This window comes from Daphnia magna, linkage group LG1, assembly GCF_020631705.1.
Source record: "Daphnia magna isolate NIES linkage group LG1, ASM2063170v1.1, whole genome shotgun sequence".
Taxonomy (NCBI): Eukaryota; Metazoa; Arthropoda; class Branchiopoda; order Diplostraca; family Daphniidae; genus Daphnia; species Daphnia magna.
In genome coordinates, this window is record NC_059182.1 from 4,917,434 (window position 1) to 4,941,074 (window position 23,641).

A 23,641-nucleotide genomic window follows, 5' to 3' on the forward strand; every position below is an offset into this window, starting at 1 on the left:
GCCCGCATCCATTCCAGCCCACTTGGATGCACATGACAAAGTTGAAAAGTCGGGTGCCACATCGCACAAAAAAGACAATGAAAATCAGCCAAGAATCATCGCACACAAACCAGAGTGTATAATATTTATTTCGTCGACTCAAGGCCCCCTCGGGCCGCAAAATGAAACAAAACACTCACGCGCACGGTACGCACTAGCGCAACGTGACCAAAATCGGCAAAAAATTGATAATACAGGCCAAGGCTTTTTTTTCTTTTTATTTGGTTTTGTAATTAGTAGTGGTGGGTGTGCGGTCTCCAAATTAAACGCCAACTGTCGACAATCAACAAAACAAAATGGAATCATCGTCTCTCTCTCTAAATGTGCAAAGGCTATCGTTGGATTCAGAAAAAAAAGGGGGTAATTATAAATTGACGGCACAACAACCGCGTGATGTCGCTGACTTTCGTACAAACATCGACACTCCCCCACACACACAAAAAAATGGACCTGAATGTTCTTTTTAGGTTTTGACATCAAGAAAACGATATGGCTTTACTGGTGGGAAAACGGACTTGTTTTCTAACAAAATCGTTATATTATATATGTACATAATAAACACAATTATGTCTGTGTGTATGCGTTATAAATTAAACGGAACATAATTGCAGGGCCAAAAAAAGAAAATGAAACAGAGGAAAACGACGAAACAAAAACAAAACAGGGAACTTTCTTCTTCTTCTTCTTCTTCTTCTTCTCAATGAGAGAAAAAGGTAAATGGCCGGTGTACAGGTATATCAAAGAAAACCTGACTAGAAAAGGATTTTGGCCCGTAGACACAACAAAACAAAATGAAACCCCCCCCCCCAAAAAAAAAATTGAAAATCAAAAAGGGTTAAACAAAATTTTATAGATTTAAACATGTTCCAAATTTCATAGGAGGGGGGGGGCAAAATGGAAGTGTTTTTGATTTTCAAACGGTCAAGAAACACTCTGAATAGAGACTAGGTAAATGGGGGATCGGGAACAACAGTTAAATGGCACTGCATTTGAATGAATGAATTAAATAATGAATGAATGAATTCATTCATTTCTTTTAGGATTCCGGTTCGATCGAAACCGATTCGGTTGCAGTTTCATCTCGGACGGGATGGCCCGTGCTGAGATCGATGTACAAAGCGTCTTCGTCATCTTCTTCGTCGCTTGCGTGATGGCCTTTCGTCTGTTCGTCGTAGACGATTTCGGGTTGCGCACCGCCAACCGGATTCACCGGTTCCGACCAAATTTCCAAGTTGGAGCACTTCCAGTAGCTCTCCGGCAGTTTGGCGGCTTTGCGGCCTTTCAACTGGAAATGCAGTCCAATGTGCTCGGAGAGTTCCTCCTGATGCGTCACGGTGAAATCGCAGAAATTGCAACGGTAACTTCCAGCCGCGCCGTTGGCCGCGTGATGGCCGTTGTGACTGGCCAAACTGTCTTGACTGTCGCACCTGTACGGGCAGTACTGGCAGAAGAAAGGCTCTTCGACGCTCTGATGCTGGACCGAACGCAACTTGTCTTGAAGCCAAATGTGCTGCCGATCGGCCGTCGAGAGCGGCTGTTCGGGCAGGTGAAGCGTCGGCACCACCGGCTCTTGCGCTTCGACGTCCATGGCTTCATCGTGCGCTTCGGCCGTTTCGTTCTTGTCGTGCCTTTTGACGTGCTGGAGGAAATTGGTGTAGTACTTGACGGCATAGTCGCAACGGTCGCAACGGTATCGCTGTTTGGATCCGTGTAAATTGGAATGGACTTTGAACTGCTCCTTCTTCTCGAAGCTGGACGGGCATTTGGAACACTGAAACCTCTTGGGCGCTTTCGTATTGTCCGCCGCCGTCTCCGCCATCTCCTCGTTTTCCGTCTGGTACAAGTGAAGCTTCTCGTGCTTCGTCAAATTGTCTTTGGCTTTGACGGCGTAGTTGCAGAAGCGGCAGCGGAACGGGCCGTTGCCTCCGTGCAGCGATATGTGGTACTGCAGCGCTTTGCTCTCGGCATCGAACTTTGCTGGGCACAGGTGACAGGACGATGAAGCCTTTTCACTCGTTGCGCTGCTCGCATTGGCGTCCGTCTCTTTCCGGCTCGTCAAATCGATGGCGCCCTCTTCTTCATCCGCACTGCTGCTCGGCTGGACGGCCAATATGCACGGCTGCGGATGCTGCTCAGACGCTCCGTGCTGCTCCATCAACACCTGTCGTCCAATTAAGAATTTAGAAAAACAAGTTATGAAGTCAAGTGAGAATAGAAACAAAGACCTTGGTTCTTTCTTGATACTCGCGACTGTGCACCTTCCAGTGGGCCAGCAGGTGGTTCTCCTGGCGGGCGGTGTAAGAGCACACATCACAGCGGAAGGCCAACTTGAGCTCGTGAAAACGCTGGTGAGCCCCAAGTTCCTTCTCGACCAAGAAACGAGCCGGACAATGAGCGCAAAAATGCAATCGTTTTCCAGCATCTTTGCCGTCTTCCGCCCGGCCCAGCAGCAAATCCAATTTGGGTTGAGGGGCCGCGCTGCTGGACGACGACAGCGACGAGCAAGATTCGTCCGCTTCCTTGCCCACCATTGTCGCCGTTTCGATTAATTTCGACAAACCTGAAGCTCCAGCCAATTGGCGCAGCTGTTCGTCATCGGGCCTGGTCGGGTCCGCCAGCGAGTGGATAATTCCCAGCACATTCTGATGGACTTTGACGTGAGCCGATAAGACGCCAGCGTTGTTGCAACGGTAATTACACAAACTACAAGCGTGCATATTGTCTCCACTTCCGTGGCCCGTCTTGGTCAAATGTCTCTTCTCGTGTTCCTGGATGTTGGCTTTGCGAACGTTCACGTGCGGGCAATGGCGGCATTTGAACATCTTGTAAAACTTGTGGCCGCGCGATACCCACGTCAACGGTATGTCCGTCAGCGAGACCGTGGCCGAGTCCGGCAGCCGAGCGATCGTGTTCGGATCCAAGCCCAGGTGGGTGTAACCTTCAGATCCGACTCCATTGTTGACGGCTGGAACGGTGGACGAAGAAGTCGACATGGCCGTCGAAGATTGATTTTCAACAGACGCCATGGCCACATCCTCGTCCGTCATGTCAACGGCTTCAGCAGCTTCCGCCTCCGCTTCGGCTTCCGAGCCGATGGGATCCGAATCCGACGCGTAGTGATCACCGTCCAGCAGGCCAATAGGAGGCAGACCGTGAACGCAGAGATGTTGATTCAGCAAGTGCCTCCGGCTGACGTTGTAAGAGCATTGCGAACATTTGTAGGGCGCGCCCCGCGGACGGTGGAACTGTCGATGATAAACGTATTGGCTCTTGTTGTCACTGACGTACGGACACGAGGTGCAACGGAATCTCTTTCCGGGACTTTGCTGTTCCGCAACATCATTCTGAATTAATAATTTTTTTTTTTATTTGTTTTCATCTATAAAATTTCAAATGGAGTTTCAAAAAATATGTATGCCTTTTCAACGCTGGAAGAAAGCTGGCCGGAAGCGTCCAGTTTCAAGTCGTGCATTCCGTGAAGAACGAGATGTTGGGCCAGTTCCCTGCACGTGGCAAAAACGAGTATGTACAAAGCAAGTTTTGATGGCAATGATATTCAATTGAATTATTGTACTGTTTATCGGCCACGAAAAATGGGCAGATGGGGCACTTGATGGGTCGACCCGGTCCGCTTTTATGATGCTGCCGATGGAGTTCAATGTCTGTCAGACTTTTCGAGATGAACGGGCAAACGGAACACGAATATTGCTGCACGTCCGGATGCATGATGTAACCTGTCCGTTTCAAATAAAGAATCAATTTCAAGTGGGCAACACAAGTATTTGAATAATCAATTAGATGAAACGTATACCCATGGAATCTTCTTCGGGCAGAGGACTCTCTCGCTTGACCGTTTTCTTCTTCTCTTTGCCATTCAGCAGCGACACGGACAAATCGTCTCCTTCGCGGCTCAGTTCCGGCCCGTCTTCGTCCGTCACTCGATTCTCAATCACTTGAATATTGCCATTATGTTTCAAACGGCAATGGCGCTAATATTCAAAGAGCAAAACTCAATTAGCGCCAAGTTCCATTTCTCGTTTTCCATCACAACTAATCGAACTAATCGAACTAATCGAACTAAAATAAACAAACACACGGACATTTTGTTTCTATCTTACCAACATGAATCTGTACATCAAACGGGAAAGTTAGCAAATGAAAAAGAGACCAAAAGGATGGAAAAAAGAAAAAAAAACCTGAATCACATGTTTCCAATTGGAAACCTGATTGCAAACTCCACACCGGAAAGCAGGCGCTGCAGAAGTCGAAGAAGAAGAACCTCCTCCGACAGAGATTAGGGCGGCGGGCGGTGGCGGAGGCAAAAGCGCATGGCCAACCTCACCGACGGCCACCTGTCCGCCGCTCGTCAGACTGGTGGATGAAACCGACAGAGCCGGACTGCTGTTATTAGTACCGACACCCGGATGATAGTGAGCACTTCGAATATGTTGCAAGACCGTCTCCCGATTATGATCCCTGTTGACACAAGTTCCATGGTTTTTTTCGTTTTTTTTTTTTATTAGAAAGAGGGAGGAAAAATTAAGTTAGCCAACCACCAAAACCAATCACCAGTTAGTTCATAGTTTGTTTTGTTTTTACCAATGAAATCAGTAGTAACTAATACGATTTTTAAATAAAAAGTTAATTCGATTTTAAAAAGGTCATTTTATTTAATAAAAAAAAAAATGAATGTTTCTAGGCTAAAGATCATCCCCCCATTTTCCGGACAGGACGGAAATGACACCATAGAAGGGGGAAAAAACAAATACCCTAATGACACTCTGCCAGTTGGATCCTTTGCCACAGAGGCCGCACGAGAAATTGTCCCGTCTCGTGTGTTTGGCCATGTGGGCCAACACCATTCGCTTATCTTTGTGCCTAATTATTCAGACACGTAAAATACTGTACAACTTTTCTCTTTTTCTTTTTTTTCTCTCAAAACAATTGAATCCTAATGCGCTATAAATTTATCTTGACGGGTAAATAATTAATTAAAAAAACAAAAAAAAAAACTCTCAACTTACTTGAAAATGCAACGTTTGCACTTCCAGATGGTCCGCCGCGGATTGCCGCCCCCTCCGCTGGAGGATTTCGTGGGCGACGGGTAATCCGACAGGTGGGCTGATGAATCGTCGTGATGCAGTGCGTTCAATTGCGGAAGCTGGCGGATGGCAGGTGGCGGTGGCAAAATATTGGAGGCGATGCTAGCCAGCGAAGTGGCCAACGTGACGGCCGATAAATTGAAGGGCAGCGTTTCGGCACCACTAGCGCCAACGGCCGTCGGAACAGGAACAGGTGAAGGCACCGGAGATGGTGACGGAGAAGGTGACAAGGAATCCGTTCGCCGAGAAGACGAAACTGCAACTCGACGTCCCGTATCTTCCAACGTAAAACGGCCATGAGTTAAAGACGGACCACCTTAAAAATAAAATAAAACAATTTGTTTTTTTTGTTTACTTCATTTTAAAGGCAAAAAAAAAAAAAAATAAATAAATAAAAATGTCTAGGAGGAACAACCACGAGTTTCACTTGCCTGATTCCGTGACGCGCATCATAACCAAATAACGGTCATACTGATCGTAATGGCGCTCTCCAGAAGAGTCCAGCAAAAGAACTCGAGCTAGCGTGTGAGCCGGATCACGGGCCGCTTTCAACTTGATGTGTTTGGTGATATCCCACCTGAATCGTTAAAGAAGCAAAATCATTAGCGCCAGTATAGTTGAAGCACGTCCACTATATGGGGGAAAATAATAATCAAAAAAAAAGAAAACATTTGTTATACCTCCAATTGGAACGGTAAGCGCATTGGGAACACTCGAAAGGTTTCGTGTTAGTATGGCCGACCATGTGGACGTGAAAACGGGAGGCCGTCGTAGCCCAAAAAGAGCATTGAGGGCAGCGGTAGACCCGACGCACCGTCGAACGCTCCATCGATAAAGATCCGGCAGCTGGCGCTCCGGCCCCGCCGGTGACGGCGCCAATGCCGGGCGCCGTTTCGATGCCGACCAAACTGGCTTCGGAAACGTCGCTTCCGGCAACGGAAGAGGGTCTCTTGTTTTCCTCTTCCTCCATCATCATCATCATCATCATGGCGTCCGTTTCGGATTCCGTGTTCGATTCCTCCTCGGCGGCCGATTGGTTCCAGACGAACACTTTGTTTTCCATCGGATGAGGCTGGGCAGCATGCGCAGGTGCTGCCTCCTCGTTCTCCTGGCCGGCAGCTTGCAGCGCCCTGGGGCATTGTTTCAAGTGCGAAAGGAGATCGGCCCTCGTCTTGCACCTCTGGCGGCAGTGCTGGCACCTGGACGACCACGAGATGCTGGTAGGCGCACTGGCCGTCGATTGAGGACTCTCTTCCGCGCGCACGGATTCATTGTTACCGGCCAGTTTCTGGGCCAGCTGATCGAGAAAGCCGCTCTTCCGTTTGCGCGTTTCATCGGCGGATTTCTGATTTTTGGCCAACAACCCGACCGCTTCCAGGATGGATGAGGAGCTCGCCTCTTCGTCCCATTCACGCATGGGAATTTGCGGAATTTTCAATATGGTAGGAGACGCAGACGTAGACGGCTGGGCCGTCTGGCCGATCGGGATCAAATTGGGGATGGGCCTGGGCGCTGTTTTCTTGGGCGCAACCAAATGCGGAAGAGAAACGGACAAACTGTAATTGACAGGTGAAACTTGGCCGCCGGCCGTTGTTTTCGTTTCTCCATTGGCTTTGCATTGTTGGCGGACCAGCTCCGCCTCCCAGGGACTCTTGAAATTACACTGGCCCCGATTCCTGGCGTAAAGTCTTCCGTTCTTCTGAGCCACTCCGTCTGGATGCAGGAAACCGAAATCCCCTAGATCCGTTTTCGACGAGCTGGCCGGCTCTTCCATCTCATCGCGATCGCCACCCTCGTTCCCGTCCTCCTCCTCCTCCTCCTCCTCTTCTTCTTCGTCGGCCGTGCCCTGGCGGGCGCTCTGCTCCATCCTCTCGAGGCGCAACAGCTCGGCCTCGTCGGCATCCATGGCCGTTTCGGCCGGATTGACTTCGTTCAGCTGATCGGACGCCCCGACTTTATTTCGCCTGCGGGCCGATCTCGCCTTGTCCGGGCTCAGGTGGTGATTTTGAATGTGCACCGTCAGCGATTGTTTGATGTGGGCCGTGAAATTGCACAGAGAACACTGGTACATGCCTCCGCCCATGTGGTTTTTCAAATGGCGATCCAGGTTCCACTTGTACGGCGTCCGGAATTCGCACAAGTCGCACTTAATCATGGGCATTGAGTGATATTTGACGTGTTTCGTGTAGCGCGCTTTCACGTGCGTGACGTAATTGCATTTCACGCACCTGAAGAACTACGGACGCCGAATTAAACGAATAAAATGGATGCACAGTTTGATCGAGCAAACGTCTCTTACCTTTTTCTTGAGATGCGTGAGCCGTTCGTGACGCTGTAACGTGACTCTCGATCGAGTGCTAAAATCGCAAACGGAACACTTGAAATCACCACCGGCCGTGATGGGTGGTGGCGCCGACTGGCGGCCACTGCTTCCATCACCCAATTTGCTTCTGTGGCTATGACCACCACCACCACCACTGGCGGCGCTGCTGCTGCTTCTTCTTCTTCGTCCATCATTAAAGCTTCTTCAGCTTCAAATTCTTCCATGTCTTCCATATCCTCTTCCGGCATGGGTTCCTCATCGTCTGATTGCCGGTCGCCGACAGGTGGATGATTGTTGTTTCCCTGGCTCTGGAAACTGGATGGCACCGGTGGCGCCATCTATATCCAAACCCAAACCAGAGAGAGAGAGAGACATTCAAGATACATCAAAATGTGGTATAGACCATAATAATAAATTCAACGTGTACAACTGATACGCAGGTCTTATTCTTTTTTTCCCCATCTCGAGGGAAGAGATAAGAATCATCTTATCAGAAATAAGAGGAGGAAGTCGGGAAAAAAGCCGAAGGATTCGAAAAACAAAAGAAAAGAGAGAGAGAGAACGCCAGAGAAATAATGAAGAGTTTACAATTCGGGAGCACGTTCTTCTGTGAACGGGAACGCAACTGGTGGTGATTGTTAACCATCATCTTCTTGTCGGTTCAGATCACGCACCTCAATCAAGGTCGGCGCCAGGTTTTTTTTTTCTTTCTTTTCTTCTTCTTAAGATTATCAATTTTTTTCACGAATCACGCGAGAGTGCCTTACTCGCTATCTCTCTTTTTAATTTTTGTTTTTCACTGCAGGTTTGTTTACACCTTCGGATGGCCTTTGTTTCTGCTGCAAAAGTCTTATCGCGTCTCACTTGTGTGTTCGACCTGAATCCATTTATTCCGTTCGTCGTTCAAGAAAAGAAAGAAAGAAAAGGAGGGTTAAGTAAGTCTGTGAGTTTGAGAGAGCAGTTTTTCTTATCATGTGAAAAACAAGGCACGAAAAAGAAGATAGGTGCACCGAAGGTAAAAAAAAAGGTGGACGTGCTGGTCCATTGCGCTCCCACCTGATGACTCTGCGGCCACCCGAACTGATTACGAAGCCGAGGCATTCCACCTCACGTAGTCTTTTGTTTGTTTTGTTTTTTTGTGTTCTTTTCTCTCTTTGCATTTTTAATTTTCTTTTCTCTTCAAAGTCTGTGTGGTTGTTTTTCTACCTTCTCGCAGTTGGATTAAAGCCAAGTTCCATCAAACTGGAAGGTATTATTTAAAATAAATAATAATAACGTCCCGAGTGTTTCGTTCCATCGCACGCACACAAATAAATAACAAAAGGTGAAATGACTCCATTTGTTGCAATGTTACACTTCTTGCGTTTCTCAATAGAGCTGCAACCAATAACGGCCAGGTATTGGGGCCAAAAAATAAGACGGGGCAACCAGAAACCGATTGAAACCGCCGCCTTCCGCCTCTAGCCCGCGTCACGTTGCTAACACACACACACACATACACACACAGATACACTTAGACGTACAAGAACGAGAGAGAAAGAGAGAGAGGATGTGTGTGTGTAGGTTTTCTGTAACTAGTCCATCCTCTGCCAGTCCGACCTCTCTCACATTATCGAAGCAGGAAACCCTCTCTCTCTGCTGACTCCCCAAAGGAGTCGCAAAGAGCCGGAGGAATGTGACGAGCAAACATTTTAAAAAATACATTTTTTTTTCCTCTCTAACATTCCAATTCGATTGTTTTGTTTCAAATTAATAATAATAATAAAAAAAAAATCAAAGAGTCATTTTACCTTTTTTTTTTTTCAATTGGCTTTTTTGGGGGAGGGGGGGGAGGAGGGATCGTCTGAGAGGAATCTGGATGAAACGATACAACACGAGAGGAAAGCTCGACTGCAACTAACCCGCTGGCCTCGTCCAGCTCTCTCTCTCTCTCTCTCTGTGTGAGTACACACCCTCCTTTCCAGAATGAGGACCGCCTCCTCCTCCTCCTCTAGGACGAGGAGGGTTCGGCAGCCCCTCTCTGTCGGATGTGCGTGGTGGTGGAGCCACGTCACCCCGGTGACGCTCACGCGACATGCAACCTTCCATAATACTCTCTCTATACCTCCCCGACAAAAAAGAAGAAAAAAACCAAAAACTAAAACAATTTTCTTTATGTGTGTGTTGTTGTTATCGTTGAAAAAGAGATGAAAAAAAAGTCATCCACATCCACCGTCAACCACAGGATCCTGCCTCGCATGGCGCTTCCCTTTCCTCAACGCCGTAAGGACCCAATAACATCCATCCATCCTCTCCTAATATGCAAACACCACACAATTTGATTCCAAGATCTCCCTCCCCTCTCCCCCCAAAAAAAACCCCAAAGTAAAACTCAAAAGAAATGGAATGTTTATTTTTCGAAATGGCTGGCCTATCTCGTCGTCTAGAAAAATATATCCGTCAGATAAGAATATGTGACGGTTACAGGTTGCGCTGCTTCTACGCGTGTCTCTTTGCACTTGTCGAAAGAGAGGGGGAATACGATTGTGAAACTGTTTTTCAGGTGTGGTCGCCAGAGGACCGCCACCTGTACAGGTGTCCGAACGAAAGAAAAAAAAAACGTACTCATTATCAAAACAGTGGACTAAAGGCTCTCCCGCAACTGCAGTGCATCGAGCCCCTCTGCGTGTGTTCTCTGCAGCGACAGACGCATCTGCCTAACGCACCTGCTTCAACAAGAGCAGCACAAAAGAAGCCATAGCACAAGTTAGACTCTCTCTCTCTCTTATTTGTTGGATGTACGCCAGGTTTATCGATCGTGAGTCTTCTTCAACAACCTTTTCTGGAAGGAAAAAAATAAAAGAGAAGACAGGGAGAAGGAGAGAGAGAGAGAGAGAGAGAGAGGAAAAGGAGAAAACGGTACACCCGTGGTGGTGGTGGTGGTGGTTTAGCAGCAAAGACTAGCGGATGGCGTGATGGCGCGGGCGCCGGAAGATTTCGATCAATAAGCTTTTGGGGACGACCCCACCCACCACCCTGGACGGAGCCATCCGCTACCGTGGAACAACATCGAAAACCCTCTTTCACCCTCCTTTGCACCAGAAAGCGACCAACATGGAAGACCTACAACAAAAAGTCAGGTGTGTGTGTGTGTGTGTGTCAGCTTCGACTTCTGTCTGACTGCTGCTGGTACATGCTTAACATGTACCAGCATCAAGGAATCAATCAACCGCTCTTGTTAAATAAGGTCACACACACACACACATGACTATTTCAAAACACACTCGCGCGCACACACACACACACATACAGAAGAGGTAAAAAAGACACATACGTAACAACGTTGCCACGGGAGACAGGCGGGATTTTTTTCCATCCCACACACACACAGAGGAGATAAAGAGAGGAAACAAAAAAAAAAAAAAAAAAGAAAGAAAAAATCATTGGCAAAGGAAATAAAAAAAGAGCGGCGCCATGTCTTTTCTGTGTGGAGGATCGTCTGGAATTGGAAACACACACACACACACACACACACATAGAGAAAAAGAGAGAGAGAGAGAGAGACTCACGACGACGATCCTTTTAAAAGAGAGAGAATGAGATGAAAAAAGCTTCTTCTTCTGGCTCTGGAGCCAGCATCAGAAATAGAGCAAGCAGCCGCCAGACCAGCAGAAAATGGTTGTTTTTCTTTTATTTTTATTTTCTGGTAGCTGCTGCTGCTGCTGCTGCTGCTGCTGCTGCTACTGCCTGGCGTCGTTTACACCCCGAGAGTTGTGTACTACTAGAGCAGCAGGAACTCTCTACGTAAGAGGTTATCTTGAACCCGAAAAGAAAAAGAGGCCAGCCAGCAAAGGCGAAAGCAGCAAGCGAGCGGCTACCATCGATCGATGATGGTCGTCGATATACAGAACTTTACCGGCCACGTGGTTTTTGCACACAAATCATTTGGCAACGCATTGACTTTCGAAATGAACAAATCATGCTTACCTGTTATTTTTCCTGCTCCCTTTCACTCCAGTCTTTGTGTTGAAACACTCTCGAATAATCCCAGCAAAACTCGATTTTCTTCTTTGCCTTTTTTCTTGTTTTTTTGTGATCCTGGCCAGCTGCGACGTGTGTGACGTTGAAGAAGCACGGCGACTGACTGAGAAGGCTTCTGGTGTTTGCTCGACTCGGGTTGGTTGGCTGCTTGGCCGCCCTTTTTGGTGAGTGGGGTGTGTTCCTCCTCCGCCCTGAGGGTATACGTATACACAGGGAATGGGAGGCCTGTACAGCACATCGTCAGGTCACGCAGCTCCTAGAAGGAGGAAGAGATCCCTTTTGGCCACATTTTTGTTTCGCCCATGCGACAGTCTGCGCAGAAGGACCTTGAAAGATAATCGTCCTCAACCTCTTCTCGACAGCCAATTAAGCTCTACATTTAATTGAATTAAACGTGTTTTTCGTGGGCCCTTGACTCTTTTTTTCTTTCATTTCTGAAAAAAACCACTTGAAAAGAAGGTAACCTTGGCCGCTAGATGGTTCTGCGGCGAAACCAGGTGACTTGCCTCTCTTTTGTCTCCTGCACACCGTTTGCGTAAGCGACTCGTTTTGTGTACCGTTTCACACGTTGTAATGGATTAGCGAAATTGTATTTCTGAAACAGAAGGATAATAGCACACACGCGGGACACACGATGTTTTTCTTTTTCCTCGAATTATTATGAACTAGACCAAAAGCACGGACGCTACAATCAAGGTGCTAAAAAGAGGTGGATAGCATGTGGTCGATTAGGTAAAAACTAATATGTATAATAATCGTTAATCTTTGTAGAAGGTCTTGACTTGTTGCTTCTCCAGTCACCAAACAATTGTCGCAAAAAGGCACCTTGTCTTTGTTTGTCCAAATTACACGTGTAACACATTTCAAGTTATATAAAAAGCCGTGCGTGATTGATCGTGAAGACGTTTCTTAGATTCTACACTCCATGGCCTAGAACGATCGGGAATTCAAAGTTACAAGAGAATAAAAAGGCACATCGCACCATGGGGTGACATTGTTAATTGACCAAATATCGGTTCATTCCCAACAAGAGGCTAATCATAGCGCGGAAGAAATTTTTCTTTTCCAAATATAAAAAAAAAAAAGAGAATCATGAATCCCCAAAGAAGAACATGGTGAGAGCAGAATTATTAATTGGATTGTCTTCCGTATGCCAGTTTTAAAAAAAGGAAAAAAATTAAAAAGAAGGAAGAGAACTTTTAAAACAATAAAAGAGAATGCGGAAGCGTGATTAAAATGGGATGGCGGCGAGAAAATTCAAAGTCTCTTAAGACCAGCCGCCAGTCAGTTTGTGGAAGAGCTCTTCATTGAGAGTTTGATTGGCTTCTTTGGAACGCATCGACAGGAAAATGTAACCACCGATGAATTCGTGCACCACTTTGCAATCGGCTGACAAACAGCTAAAAATGACATTCTCCTCTTCAAACTGCACCATCATGTGCTTCACTTCCCAGTTGACATTCCACGCCTGGTTGTAACAAGACAAAAGAAAATATCAATGTCCAATAATTTATTCAGGTTTTACTACAGCGAATTAAAAAATAAAAATAAAACTACCTTCATTGTGTTGTAACGCCATGTTTTGATGTGATCGCCCGTCGTCATTTCCATCCTCATCAATCGATTAAAAGCCACGCCCAGAAGCTCCTCTTTACGCTGGTTCATAAATTTCACGACAAACAGCGAGACACCGTACTCGGGTAAAGATTGCCAAGCTAATAAAAGAAAATTGTAATTAATTACCGAGTTCAGCCACACATTTTGCCTTTGACATTGCGCGTACCTTTAATGTAATTCAGTTTAGCTTCGGTTAAAGACAAGTCTTTGACGTTGGTGTGAGCTTCCAGGATCCGTGTCGAAACCTGGGATATACACATTTAGAGTTGGATTATGAATTGTTTCAAAATCTTTTCGAATTTTGTTCAGGCAGGCAAAAAGAAAAGCTCAAAAGCTAATGGATAAGGGGCATTCCGTGCAACCAATCGTCTAAATTTCGTGCTGGGTGTAGGGCAAATCGACGTTACCGATTTATCAGCCTGCGTTCCAGTGCACCCAGCGCACGACTTTTTATTTATTTTTTGTTTAAGGAGATTTTTGGTTTGTAATTTGTTTTCAAAAATATTTGTGTTATGGAAGAGAAGTCATTTTAAAATCGTCCTGACTTTAAAGTTTATGTGCTACCTTGTTTTTGAGTTTGCGGATGAAACGAGGTGCGACATAGTCATCTGGCTGGATGTCAAGAGATGACGGATTAATGGCCGGCGCCGGGGCGGGTTTTTGCATCGACAGGAAGGCCAGAATCGAGCTCACTTCAGCATCGTACGATGCGTCGGCCATTGTTTTACCTTTAGCCGCTAGACGGCAGGCCGCCATCCATTTCGCGTATTGCGCTTCCTGTTAAACAACACCCCCGAAAAAGAGAACAATTTTAGCATTTTTGAACAACACGCTGAAGCAAGAGCGCTTACGGAATCGCACCGGATCCACATTTCGGACATGCCATCCGGCCCGGGTACTTCCAACCGGATGCCAAATTTGTCTTGTGATAGATTGACATCCGGCGTGACTTCGCAACCTCGTAATGGGATCTGATGCGTTGGCCCAGAACCTGAATCGCCTTTGTTCTTGAACGCAAACAGCTGTAAATCTTTACAGACGAACCAGTAACGTTTGAATCCTTTCAGGGTGAAACGTTTGGGCCTTACGAATGAAAATAAATGATTTAAAAAATTTATAATTTGAAATGAAGAATCAAGTGAATTACTTCATGTAACGAAGGTAATCTGATAACTCTGGTATGGAAGTGATGTCACTGGTATTGCTGTGAACGTGCGTCCCTTCCAGCGTGTCCTGGAGGTCGCTGAGGGCAGCGTCGATGTCGTCGTCACCGTCACGAGTTTCGCTCAAAGGCTGTGGGCGGGCACTTTGCAAATTAACTTGAAGCTGAAGAGCGCCAAACATGAGCATCTCTTCTTCAGTGCAATCGATCTCTTCGTTGAGTAACTGCCATTTAGCCTGTTCGTAAATCTGGTTGATGCGCACGGCGTCGTATTTCGGATTCAGGTCGTAAAACGAGTAAAATTTGTAGCGCAACAGAAGCGTGCTATATTCTCGCACGCCTTGTTCCATAATCGACAACGAAGAATCCAGCCAACTGCACATCAAAGGAGATGATTAATTAACCTCAATTCCCCTATTTTTTTTTATTTTTTTTTAAATCTTATCTTGAAAATGGAAACTTACGCCACGTTAAGGCGGGCACGTTCTATCAAGTTTTTGGGCCGAAGAAGCCTGGACCGCGCTTCCTGACTGGGCGTGGCCGGACTGAGCGCCAGGGACATATCCATATTGGAGAAACTGGTGTTGCCCGTCGTGTTGAGGCTGTTGTTGGCAGTCAGATCAAAAATAGATGGTGTCACATTATGGCCGTTGCTAGCCGGAGTTGAATACGGTGAATTCTTCCGCCACGTGCCCGACTTGATGGATGAGATTATAATGATGATTAGTGCTATTATCACGATGCGAAAAAAAAACAACAACAACAACAAAAAAAGCGTATAGACAATATATGTATATGCAAGACTCACATTAACAGGTGAGCTAATGGGCGTGGGCACAGGAGCCGGGGATCGATTGATGGTCGTGTTGGGTAGTACGGGCGTGCATCCGGACGTTGCCTTGATGTTGTCCAGACTATTGTTGGAACTGTGAGTCGAATTGCCGTGATGGCCGATGAACGTGTTGGTGTCCGCCGAAGTGTTGGCTGCAGAGCGTTTCTTGTGCGACGTGATCGATTCACGTTCGCGATAATTGTAGCGAAGATCATCCGATTCAAGGGGTTTGGCAAAGGACAATTCTTCCGGATGTCTGATGCCGAGTTCCTTGCAGAGCGTGACAACCGCGTTGAACGTTTTGACGCTGAAATCGACCCGACAATCCAAATAGCGTAGATCTGGCAGCTGAACACGGAGCGTTTTGTGCATGGGCGTAAAATGCAATAAGGCATCCGCTTGGACGCCATACTGATCCAGCGTCGAACGGGTCCTCGATAGCCAGCAGTTTCGCGTTGGCCACCATAGCGCGTGATCCGACCAATCAGCAGCAATATCTAAATGAGATAAGATATTGTAAACCCTGCTTTCTCTAGGTGGGTTGTCATAAATTTTTATTTCGCAAACATCCATTAAAGTGATCACGTGGCATTGGGCGTGAAATTACACACTCAGGTGGTGGTGTGTGTGTGTGTGTCTATAAGGGGCGGATATGAAATGGGTCATGGTGGCCAAAAAGGGCGTCGTTCTGAATAATTTTTTGAAATCAGAGACGCTCATGGTGGTGATGGTGGTAAAAAATTATACGGATGTTGCCGAACCGCGATACGTATAGCAACCTCATGGTTCCAACTTTCAATTTTTTTTTTTTGTGTGTGTTTAAAAATAAACATTCAAGTGATCCTTGACGTGATGAGAATACCGATCACCAGCATTCCAATCTCCGCCCTATTTACTTATCGAGAAAGCCTTTTGCCAAAGGCAAAAAATAATCAAAGAGAGAGAGCGCAACCTTTCAAGGATTTGTCGGATTTTTATTTGGTTTTTCGACTTTTATATGCTGGGATTTCAAGAGATCCCATTGTACGAGTGACGCGAGGGGTGGCTATTTTTAAATGCCGCCTTTTTTTCTTTCCTTCTCTTCTGTCTGCACTGGAACTGGAAGTAGGCGGCGGAAGAACTCATTTTCAGATGTGGACAAGATGGCTTCCCATAATGTCTTTTAAATGCAAGCAAACACAAGGAACGCCTAAAGTTGGGGCGTGATGATGTCAGCCTTTGAATCCAAATATGGGCAAACAAAAAAGCAACAATAATAAACACGAACATTCATACCTAATTCCTCGACAAGACGGAGCATAACACCGCCAATGTGTAGGTCACCTTTGACCCGGAGACACCGTTCGACGGCCAAGTCAGTCACCAATACCTTCAGCTCCCAGCTCCCGTCCCCGACGAGATGTCCGTCGGAAATCATCTTGAATTTCTCACGAGGCAGTTAGAGCACCTGTAGCTCAGAGCACCAAACAATAATTTCCAAGAGAGAGGCGATGCCGTCCGTGACCAAACATGGGCAAACCAAACGGGGCAACCCACACAACTCTTTCTTCACACACACACACACAAACTGCTAGCAGATGGCCTATTGTTACAATGATTGTGACTAAATCATTCAATCACAAGAGGACATTTTCACACATCGAACGTGATCACTAACAAGGGCGCAAATCCACCCTTCAGTACAAATGGTGATGTAATATAAACAGATGATACTAAGATCGAACTAACTTCACGAGACCTCTACCTCGTTGAGAGAGTCGTGGAACTAACGCCTCGAAACTCTATGTGTGTCTCCCTTCCCTTTCCTGGCTGTAATCTATCGATTGTAAAGAAATCGATTTATTTTTTCGACCTCGAAACAGCCTAGAAAAACTCTGAATAAAAAACATTTATACAGACATAATATAGAGAAGGATAGTATGTTGTTATCACAACTTCACTCTATTTATTATTATATTGACTGATAAAAGAATTATGTGTATTTATCAACTAAAGACCTTGAGCTAGAAGCAAAGACGTATCAGCTGCCATCAGGTGGCAGCAGAGTTGTTAAATATTTACTGTTGTAAACAAATTCTATCACACATTTTTGGCTCAAAATTCCGAGCTCTCCTGAAGGTACGATAACACTTTATCCCTCCACAATAAATTTTATTCTATGTGGCGGTGTGTTCAAGTTGTCAATCTGAGAGCGCTGAGCGCTAGATCGGTACGACTTGTTCATCAGCAATGCGTCGTCAACGCTCAGGAACTAAAAGAAAGGGGTATCGTTAAAGTTTCTGGAACAGATACCGGCCCATTCCTTCAGGGTCTCATGACCAATGATATCAGACATTTGGATGAAAAAACAAGTACAGCATGTACTGCATGTTCCTTAATACACAAGGTAGAATTCTATATGATGCCATAATTTACTCCCCAGACGAATCAGGCAGTTACCTGATCGAGTGTGACACAGAATGTTTGCAACCTCTAGTCAAACATCTCTCCATGTTCAGAGTAAGAAGGAAGATTACAGTGGCTGTGGAAGAAAAATGAAGCCTTGGGTGCTCTTTGATCAACCTCCTGAAGATCTGAGCAAAGAAGTTATCTTGTCCAAAGATCCTAGGGTTAAAGAACTGGGCTGGCGAGTTGTGATAGATTCCAGCAAAAGCGTTAGTCAACTGATCAAGAATCTCTGTGTTGAAAAAACAGATCGATATACCAAACTCAGATACCAACTTGGCATAGGAGAGGGCCATAGAGACATGCCTCCAGGCACATGTTTTCCGCTCGAATATAATTGTGATTACCTGCATGGCGTCAGTTTCCATAAAGGCTGCTACTTGGGCCAAGAACTTACAGCCAGAACATATCACACGGGTGTGATCAGGAAACGTCTGATGCCGGTTGTCTTCCAACAACCTCCCGACCTTGTCCATTTAGAAACTACCGTAACCGACGAAAATGGAAGCAGAGTGGGTAAACTGCGAGGACATCTTCATGGGACAATTTACGGTGTTGGCCTTTTACGAATTCAGCAAGCTCTGTCGGCTTCTCAGCTGAAAATTGGAACGAACTCAATCAACACTCACCGACCAACTTGGTGGCCTATAGAAGCGCCCAAAGACCGCACACAGCTCGACTCTAGCTCATTATAGACACATAAGCAAATTGTGGTTTCTGTGTTAGATTTTAGATTGTTACAATACAATGTTGCTCTATGTCCCTTTTCCATTTTCACTTATTCGTAGATGGAGAGCATTGATCCAGTGAAGCAGGAACCGATTGACTGCGATAGTGAGATCGGTGGTCTTTCTCCGGTCGAAATCGTGAAGCCGAAAGAAGAAAAGAAACCAGAACAAATAGAAGAAGGTGGTCAATTTCAGTGTGCTTTGTGTGGCTGGTCAGAACGGTACCACGGTCACGGTACAAGTCTCCCTTTCGCCCGCGGAATTGTGTTCAACGAAGACGCATACGCCATGCGCGATCCATTCGTTCCATATGGCCAAAACCTCTACTTTTTCCTTGGAGCACCTTGTTCAGGATGTACACGACTAGTCTGTGCTAATTGTAGCCTATTCTACTTTAAACGTTTCTGTCGGGAATGCGCCTTACAAAATGTTCTTCACTTTCCCGCCGAAGTACAGAAAAAAATTCACGAATTAGAAACGAATAAAAGCCAATGATGCAGGGTCGAAAAACATCCGTCATTTTAATTATTTCTTGTTAACAAAAGCCAATTTGGCGGCAATCACTTTCTTTCGATGTTCTTCCTTATTTCTTTTCACTGCTTTGCCAGTTTTAAGGACCTAAGATAGGATAAAGGGGGAAAATATTACATATTTCTCAATCAAATATCTTTACAAATAAGCAATACCTTGATACTATCAGCACCAGTCGTTTCACCGGCAAACGAATTCCCTTTGCCTGCCTTGTGATACGATTCCTTATTGCGTTTCTTCATTTTCGTGATCCAACCGGCACCTTTCTTTCGTTCTTCTTGCATTTCTTTATTTTTAATCCGTTTATAGGCACCTGATTCTTTGCTATTTTCTTTCTCTTTGCCCGAAGATTTTTCTTCGGTTTTAAAAAGGTTTTGGGTTCTTCTTGCATCGTGATACTCGAATAGGCCGGTCGTTTAAGATTGACTGGTCTAGCTTCAACGCTAATTCCACTGAGTCGGCACTCTAGAAAAACCCAAATTTCTAGTTACTCGATTCAGAGTAAAAAACTAAAATAAAATTAATGAAATGCTCACTTCGAAATTGACATAGCCAAATCCCTTGCCCATTCCATTGGTTCGATCACGGACAACTCGGACGTCACTAATTTTACCACATTCTTCAAAATGAAGCCAGAGTGCTTCATCCGCAATATCAAAGGTGAGATTGCCTACAAAGATTCCAAGGCTAAGCTGTTTTTTTATATTGGCATCTGAGAGGAGGCTCACAGCAATGTGACGTTCTTGAAACTCGCAACCCGTCATTGAAAGAGCTTGTTTGGCTGATTCTTTCGTCTGGAATCGGACGAAAGCTGAAATGGATTGCCGATTTGGGTGAAATTCTTGTTTGATAACAGCCACCTTTTTTGGCATTGCAGGATCAGCTAACGCAGCACACCTCAGCCAAACAGCATCAATTTTCCCAAATTTGGCAAAAAAGTGATGTACAGTTTTCCTTTTAATATTGATGGGCAAGTTTTTCACAAGAATCACCCTATCGCTATCTTCCTTAGTTTCTCCTTTGTTTTCCAAGTACTTTTTTACATTCTTAATTTCATTTTTTTTCAGTTTCCTGCTAGGTTTTTCAGATTCTTCCTCTTCATTGTCCATGTCGTCATCATCTGGCCCAGGATCTAATATTTTTTCTACCTCATCTTCATCCAGTTCTTTGACATCTTTTGTTTTCTTTATACTTGGAAAATTTGATATGGCATATTGGTCAGCCTGTCTTTTGCTCTTTTTCACCTTTTTGATAGTCTCTTTGGGTATAGGGACGTTAGCTACGATTGTGTTTACCGTAGAATTTGAACTAGCGAAAAGTTGATCAAGAACTTGCTGATTTTTCTGCAACGACGTCTTTTTGTTGGATTCATCCGCTTTTTGGCTGACAAAATTGGCCACCGACCCAATCTCGTAATGTGTCATCTTATTCTAATAAAATTAAAACCAAGAAAACGCAATTTGTCAAAATTCACAAACACACACGTGCACAATGAAGTGATCGTCTGCTCTATAGTGCCTACCTTCGGTTACTATGGTAACTAAGTTGAAAAATGGCAACTTCCACAGCAAGCAAAATTTCACCAATCTGCCGGCTTTCACGAATATTACCGATCAACCGACAAATTTTTATTCTACACCAAGAAACTATATCATACAGTGGCCCTAGGGCAAAGTTTTTGGAAAATATTCATCCTTATAGCTTTACTAGAACAAATATTTTAGCGTCGAACCGTTCTGTTATCTTTGTAAAGCATTCTTGTAATTTCAGCACAACTACTACATATCTAAAACAGCGAAGAACCCACGATGACAAAGTAAGAAACGGGACAAATAATTCAAAGGTGAAGTATTTTTAAATTTTCTATTGCAGAAAAGGGGCCTCGGACCAGTTTCACTTCAAGCCCAGAAAATGCAAAACAAAGCTGATATGAAAGTGATAAAAGTTTGGAGAAATATGTCTGTTCTTCAGTTGGCTGATGCTATGAATAAGGATCTAGGTAATTTTTCATTATAATTTTATACGTGAATTATTTCCCAGTATCTCTGAATTTAGACCATATTTTTGAGGTCATGATTTATGTTGATAACTCTGCTGACTATGATGAGCCTTGGAAGTGCATAGACAACATCAAAGTGATCCAAGAAATTGTGAAGAAAAGTGGAATGCGATGCATAATTGCCAGTGAGCCTACCTCTCAAACTACCCATAAAGAGATAAAAGATGCTGAGAAAAGGTGAATTAATAAAAAAAAAATCAAACTCTTTCAGTCACATAAGACCCTCTTCAGGCCACCAGCTAAGCTGCATGACTGTGTTCCGCGCCATCCTGTCGTAACCATCATGGGTCACGTTGATCACGGAAAAACGACCCTTCTCGATTCTTTGAGACATACTCGAGTTGTTGATGGCGAGTTTGGAGGCATCACACAACATATTGGAGCCTTCGAAGTGTGCCTTGATAATGGTGAAATGATCACTTTTCTTGATACTCCTGGTCACGCAGCTTTTACGGCCATGCGTTCCCGTGGAGCCCACGTCACTGATATTGTGGTGCTCGTCGTTGCTGCAGATGACGGCGTAATGGAACAAACCAAGGAATCCATCAGACTGGCAAATGAAGCTAAAGGTAATAAATGATCATGTACTGTATCTGTAACAATCCTTACCTTTTCTTTGCAGTTCCCATTATTGTAGCCATCAATAAGGTTGACAAGCCAGAAGCAGATATCGTAGGTTCTATCTTCTTGAAGTGTAAAATTTTCTCACCTTAAAGTTTTCTATTTCACAGGAAAGGACGAAAAGTATGTTAATAGCTCAAGGTCTAGTCTTAGAGGAAGCTGGTGGAGATGTCCAATCAGTAGCAGTGTCAGCACTTAAAGGTACCGGACTTCAAGAACTGATAGAAACTATAAATACCCAGGCAACGCTACTTGATCTAAAGTCCGATGCAAAAGGTCTTGTTGAAGCAACTGTTATTGAATCAAAAACGGATCCTTATCGAGGGTAGCATTTGAAATTCTCCGGACCTATTCTTAGTCGCCCTTGCAGATAGAATCTATTTTCTAGGAAGCTTTCAACTGCCATAATTCAAAGAGGGACGCTACGCAAAGGCTCTTATCTCGTAGCTGGTACGGCCTGGGCCAAAGTAAGGTCCATGTTTGATGATCAAGGCAAGCCTATTCAACAAGCCCCGCCTTCTACTCCAGTTGAGATCGTTGGTTGGAAAGAATTACCAAGTGCCGGCGACGAAATATTGGAAGTCGAAACTGAAGTATTCGACAGATATTTTGTATCCTGCGATAAGCACTGTTTAATCAACATTCCTTTTAGAGACGAGCTCATGAAGTTATCCATCTTCGTCAATCGCGAAAAGAAGTGGAAAAATTGAAGGAGGACTATGTAGTCATTCAACAGAAGGTAGAAGAACATTTGAAGGTATTTATCTTTTTACTTGTAATTCCTAAATCCTGAAATGAAACTAAATTCTCCTTATATCAAAGGAATACAAAGTCCAGCTGGAGGAGAAAAAGCGAATGGGTAAGATGAGATACAAAATTAGAGGGATTCGACCTAGAGCTCCCGAGGAAAAATCCTCCGAACCAAAATTGTCTATTATCATCAAAGGTATTAAACAAAGACAACACTTTTACTTATTTTTTTTTCATTTTATTTATTTATTTTTTTTATTTTTATTTTTCCTTTATCGTATTGAATTCATTCGAATGCATTTTCGTAGGCGACGTAGATGGCTCTGTGGAAGCTTTACTTGACGTTTTGGATTCTTACCAATCCACAAATTGCATCCTCGATCTCATCCATTATGGCGTCGGACCCATCACAGAAAGCGACATCAAACTAGCCGAGCCATTCAACGCGATAGTCTATGCCTTCAACATTGGTGTTATGCAGCCAAGTGTGCGGCAGCTTGCCAAGACGCATAAAGTCCCAATTAAAGAACATAATATCATCTATCGACTATTTGACGACATACGTGCCGAATTGGAGAAGTTGTTGCCCCCGACCGAAGCCGAGGAATTCCTTGGTGAAGCCAACGTCCTTCAAGAATTCATTGTCACAGAGGGCAAACATAAACTTCCTGTGGCTGGATGTAAGCTTTGTGGTTTTTACTTCACGTTTTTTAAATAATCAAAATGAAATAATTTCAGGTCGCTGTGTTAAAGGAATACTGAAAAAGAATGCGTTCTTCCGATTGGTTCGGGGCGAAGATCCCATATATGAAGGCCGCGTTGCCTCCATGAAGCATCTCAAATCCGAAGTGGATACAGTTAAAAAGACGTCGAATGTGGAATAAGACTCGACAGTCCCACTCTACAGTTTCGGCCAGGTGATAAGCTTGTCTGTTATGAAATGAAGCAAGTTCCTCAGACAATCGACTGGGATCCTGGATTTTGATGACCACAGCCATGTAGAAATCTAATACATACTGTACAGTCTGGCGAAAATATAGTCAACTCCACTCGAGTTCAATTCTCAATGGCTTTACCCGGACTACTTGAAAGATTTGCGTAAACACTGGCTTACAAGCGAGCTAGACCCTGACTTGGTATTTCATCAGTCAGCTCTTGACCTGGCTATTTATAGAAGCATTTGAAAAACCAATGTACCGTAACGTTTAAGCAATGCAAAATGTTCACTTAAGTTATGGAAGGCGTCCGTTTCCATTTTCTTTTTGCATTCAGGGATGGAGACGTGAATGACCCTGAAGCCAAGGTGCCAAGTAGAAGATTCAGGAAGCGTCTCTGTTCTGGGATTGGTTGGCTGTCATTCAACAAAAAGGTACAGCAGAAACAGTCTTCAAAAAAGCGATCCTAGCGCCTCC

General features: G+C 44.8%; 5 protein-coding genes and 1 long non-coding RNA gene across 7 annotated transcripts; 3 read left to right on the forward strand and 3 right to left on the reverse strand.

The window, feature by feature from the left end:
- Positions 1-110: 110 nt before the first annotated feature.
- Positions 111-11,555, reverse strand: LOC123476382. Its single transcript, XM_045179406.1, is given in 12 exon segments — positions 111-2,200; positions 2,265-3,383; positions 3,458-3,542; positions 3,614-3,773; positions 3,851-4,028; positions 4,236-4,515; positions 5,064-5,457; positions 5,573-5,718; positions 5,822-7,377; positions 7,441-7,623; positions 7,626-7,802; positions 11,431-11,555. Coding segments are annotated over 11 exon segments (5,403 nt in total). The 5' UTR covers positions 11,431-11,555; the 3' UTR covers positions 111-1,075.
- On the forward strand, positions 7,939-9,005 carry LOC116930417. The gene is made up of 3 exons (XR_006651612.1): positions 7,939-8,148; positions 8,270-8,713; positions 8,840-9,005. It is a non-coding gene; the product is annotated as an uncharacterized LOC116930417 (long non-coding RNA).
- Positions 11,556-12,055: 500 nt separating the features above from the next.
- Positions 12,056-16,818, reverse strand: LOC116930578 (unc-112-related protein). 2 transcript variants are annotated; one of them, XM_045179408.1, is made up of 10 exons: positions 16,371-16,818; positions 15,072-15,592; positions 14,728-14,960; positions 14,249-14,638; positions 13,953-14,184; positions 13,666-13,878; positions 13,509-13,547; positions 13,268-13,346; positions 13,042-13,199; positions 12,056-12,952 (listed from the first exon to the last, which is right to left on the reverse strand). In XM_045179408.1, exons 1-10 carry the CDS (start codon positions 16,510-16,512, stop codon positions 12,752-12,754), a joined length of 2,208 nt encoding a protein of 735 aa, XP_045035343.1. In that variant the 5' UTR covers positions 16,513-16,818; the 3' UTR covers positions 12,056-12,751. The 2 variants fall into 2 exon arrangements, with proteins under 2 accessions (XP_045035343.1, XP_045035344.1); XM_045179409.1 differs by lacking the exon at positions 13,509-13,547.
- A 369-nt stretch (positions 16,819-17,187) lies between these two features.
- LOC123476507 (putative transferase CAF17 homolog, mitochondrial) lies at positions 17,188-18,300 on the forward strand. The gene is given in 3 exon segments (XM_045179410.1): positions 17,188-17,437; positions 17,440-17,625; positions 17,628-18,300. Coding segments are annotated over 3 exon segments (978 nt in total). The 5' UTR covers positions 17,188-17,253; the 3' UTR covers positions 18,236-18,300.
- Positions 18,301-18,763: 463 nt separating this feature from the next.
- LOC116930410 (RNA-binding protein 34) lies at positions 18,764-20,326 on the reverse strand. The gene is given in 4 exon segments (XM_032937827.2): positions 18,764-18,886; positions 18,955-19,167; positions 19,169-19,264; positions 19,336-20,326. Coding segments are annotated over 4 exon segments (1,290 nt in total). The 5' UTR covers positions 20,224-20,326; the 3' UTR covers positions 18,764-18,793.
- On the forward strand, positions 20,307-23,296 carry LOC116930408 (translation initiation factor IF-2, mitochondrial). Its single transcript, XM_032937826.2, is given in 12 exon segments — positions 20,307-20,615; positions 20,672-20,798; positions 20,855-21,035; positions 21,090-21,427; positions 21,481-21,530; positions 21,590-21,804; positions 21,868-22,072; positions 22,132-22,236; positions 22,302-22,425; positions 22,538-22,909; positions 22,968-23,087; positions 23,090-23,296. Coding segments are annotated over 12 exon segments (2,226 nt in total). The 5' UTR covers positions 20,307-20,351; the 3' UTR covers positions 23,215-23,296.
- Positions 23,297-23,641: the final 345 nt, after the last annotated feature.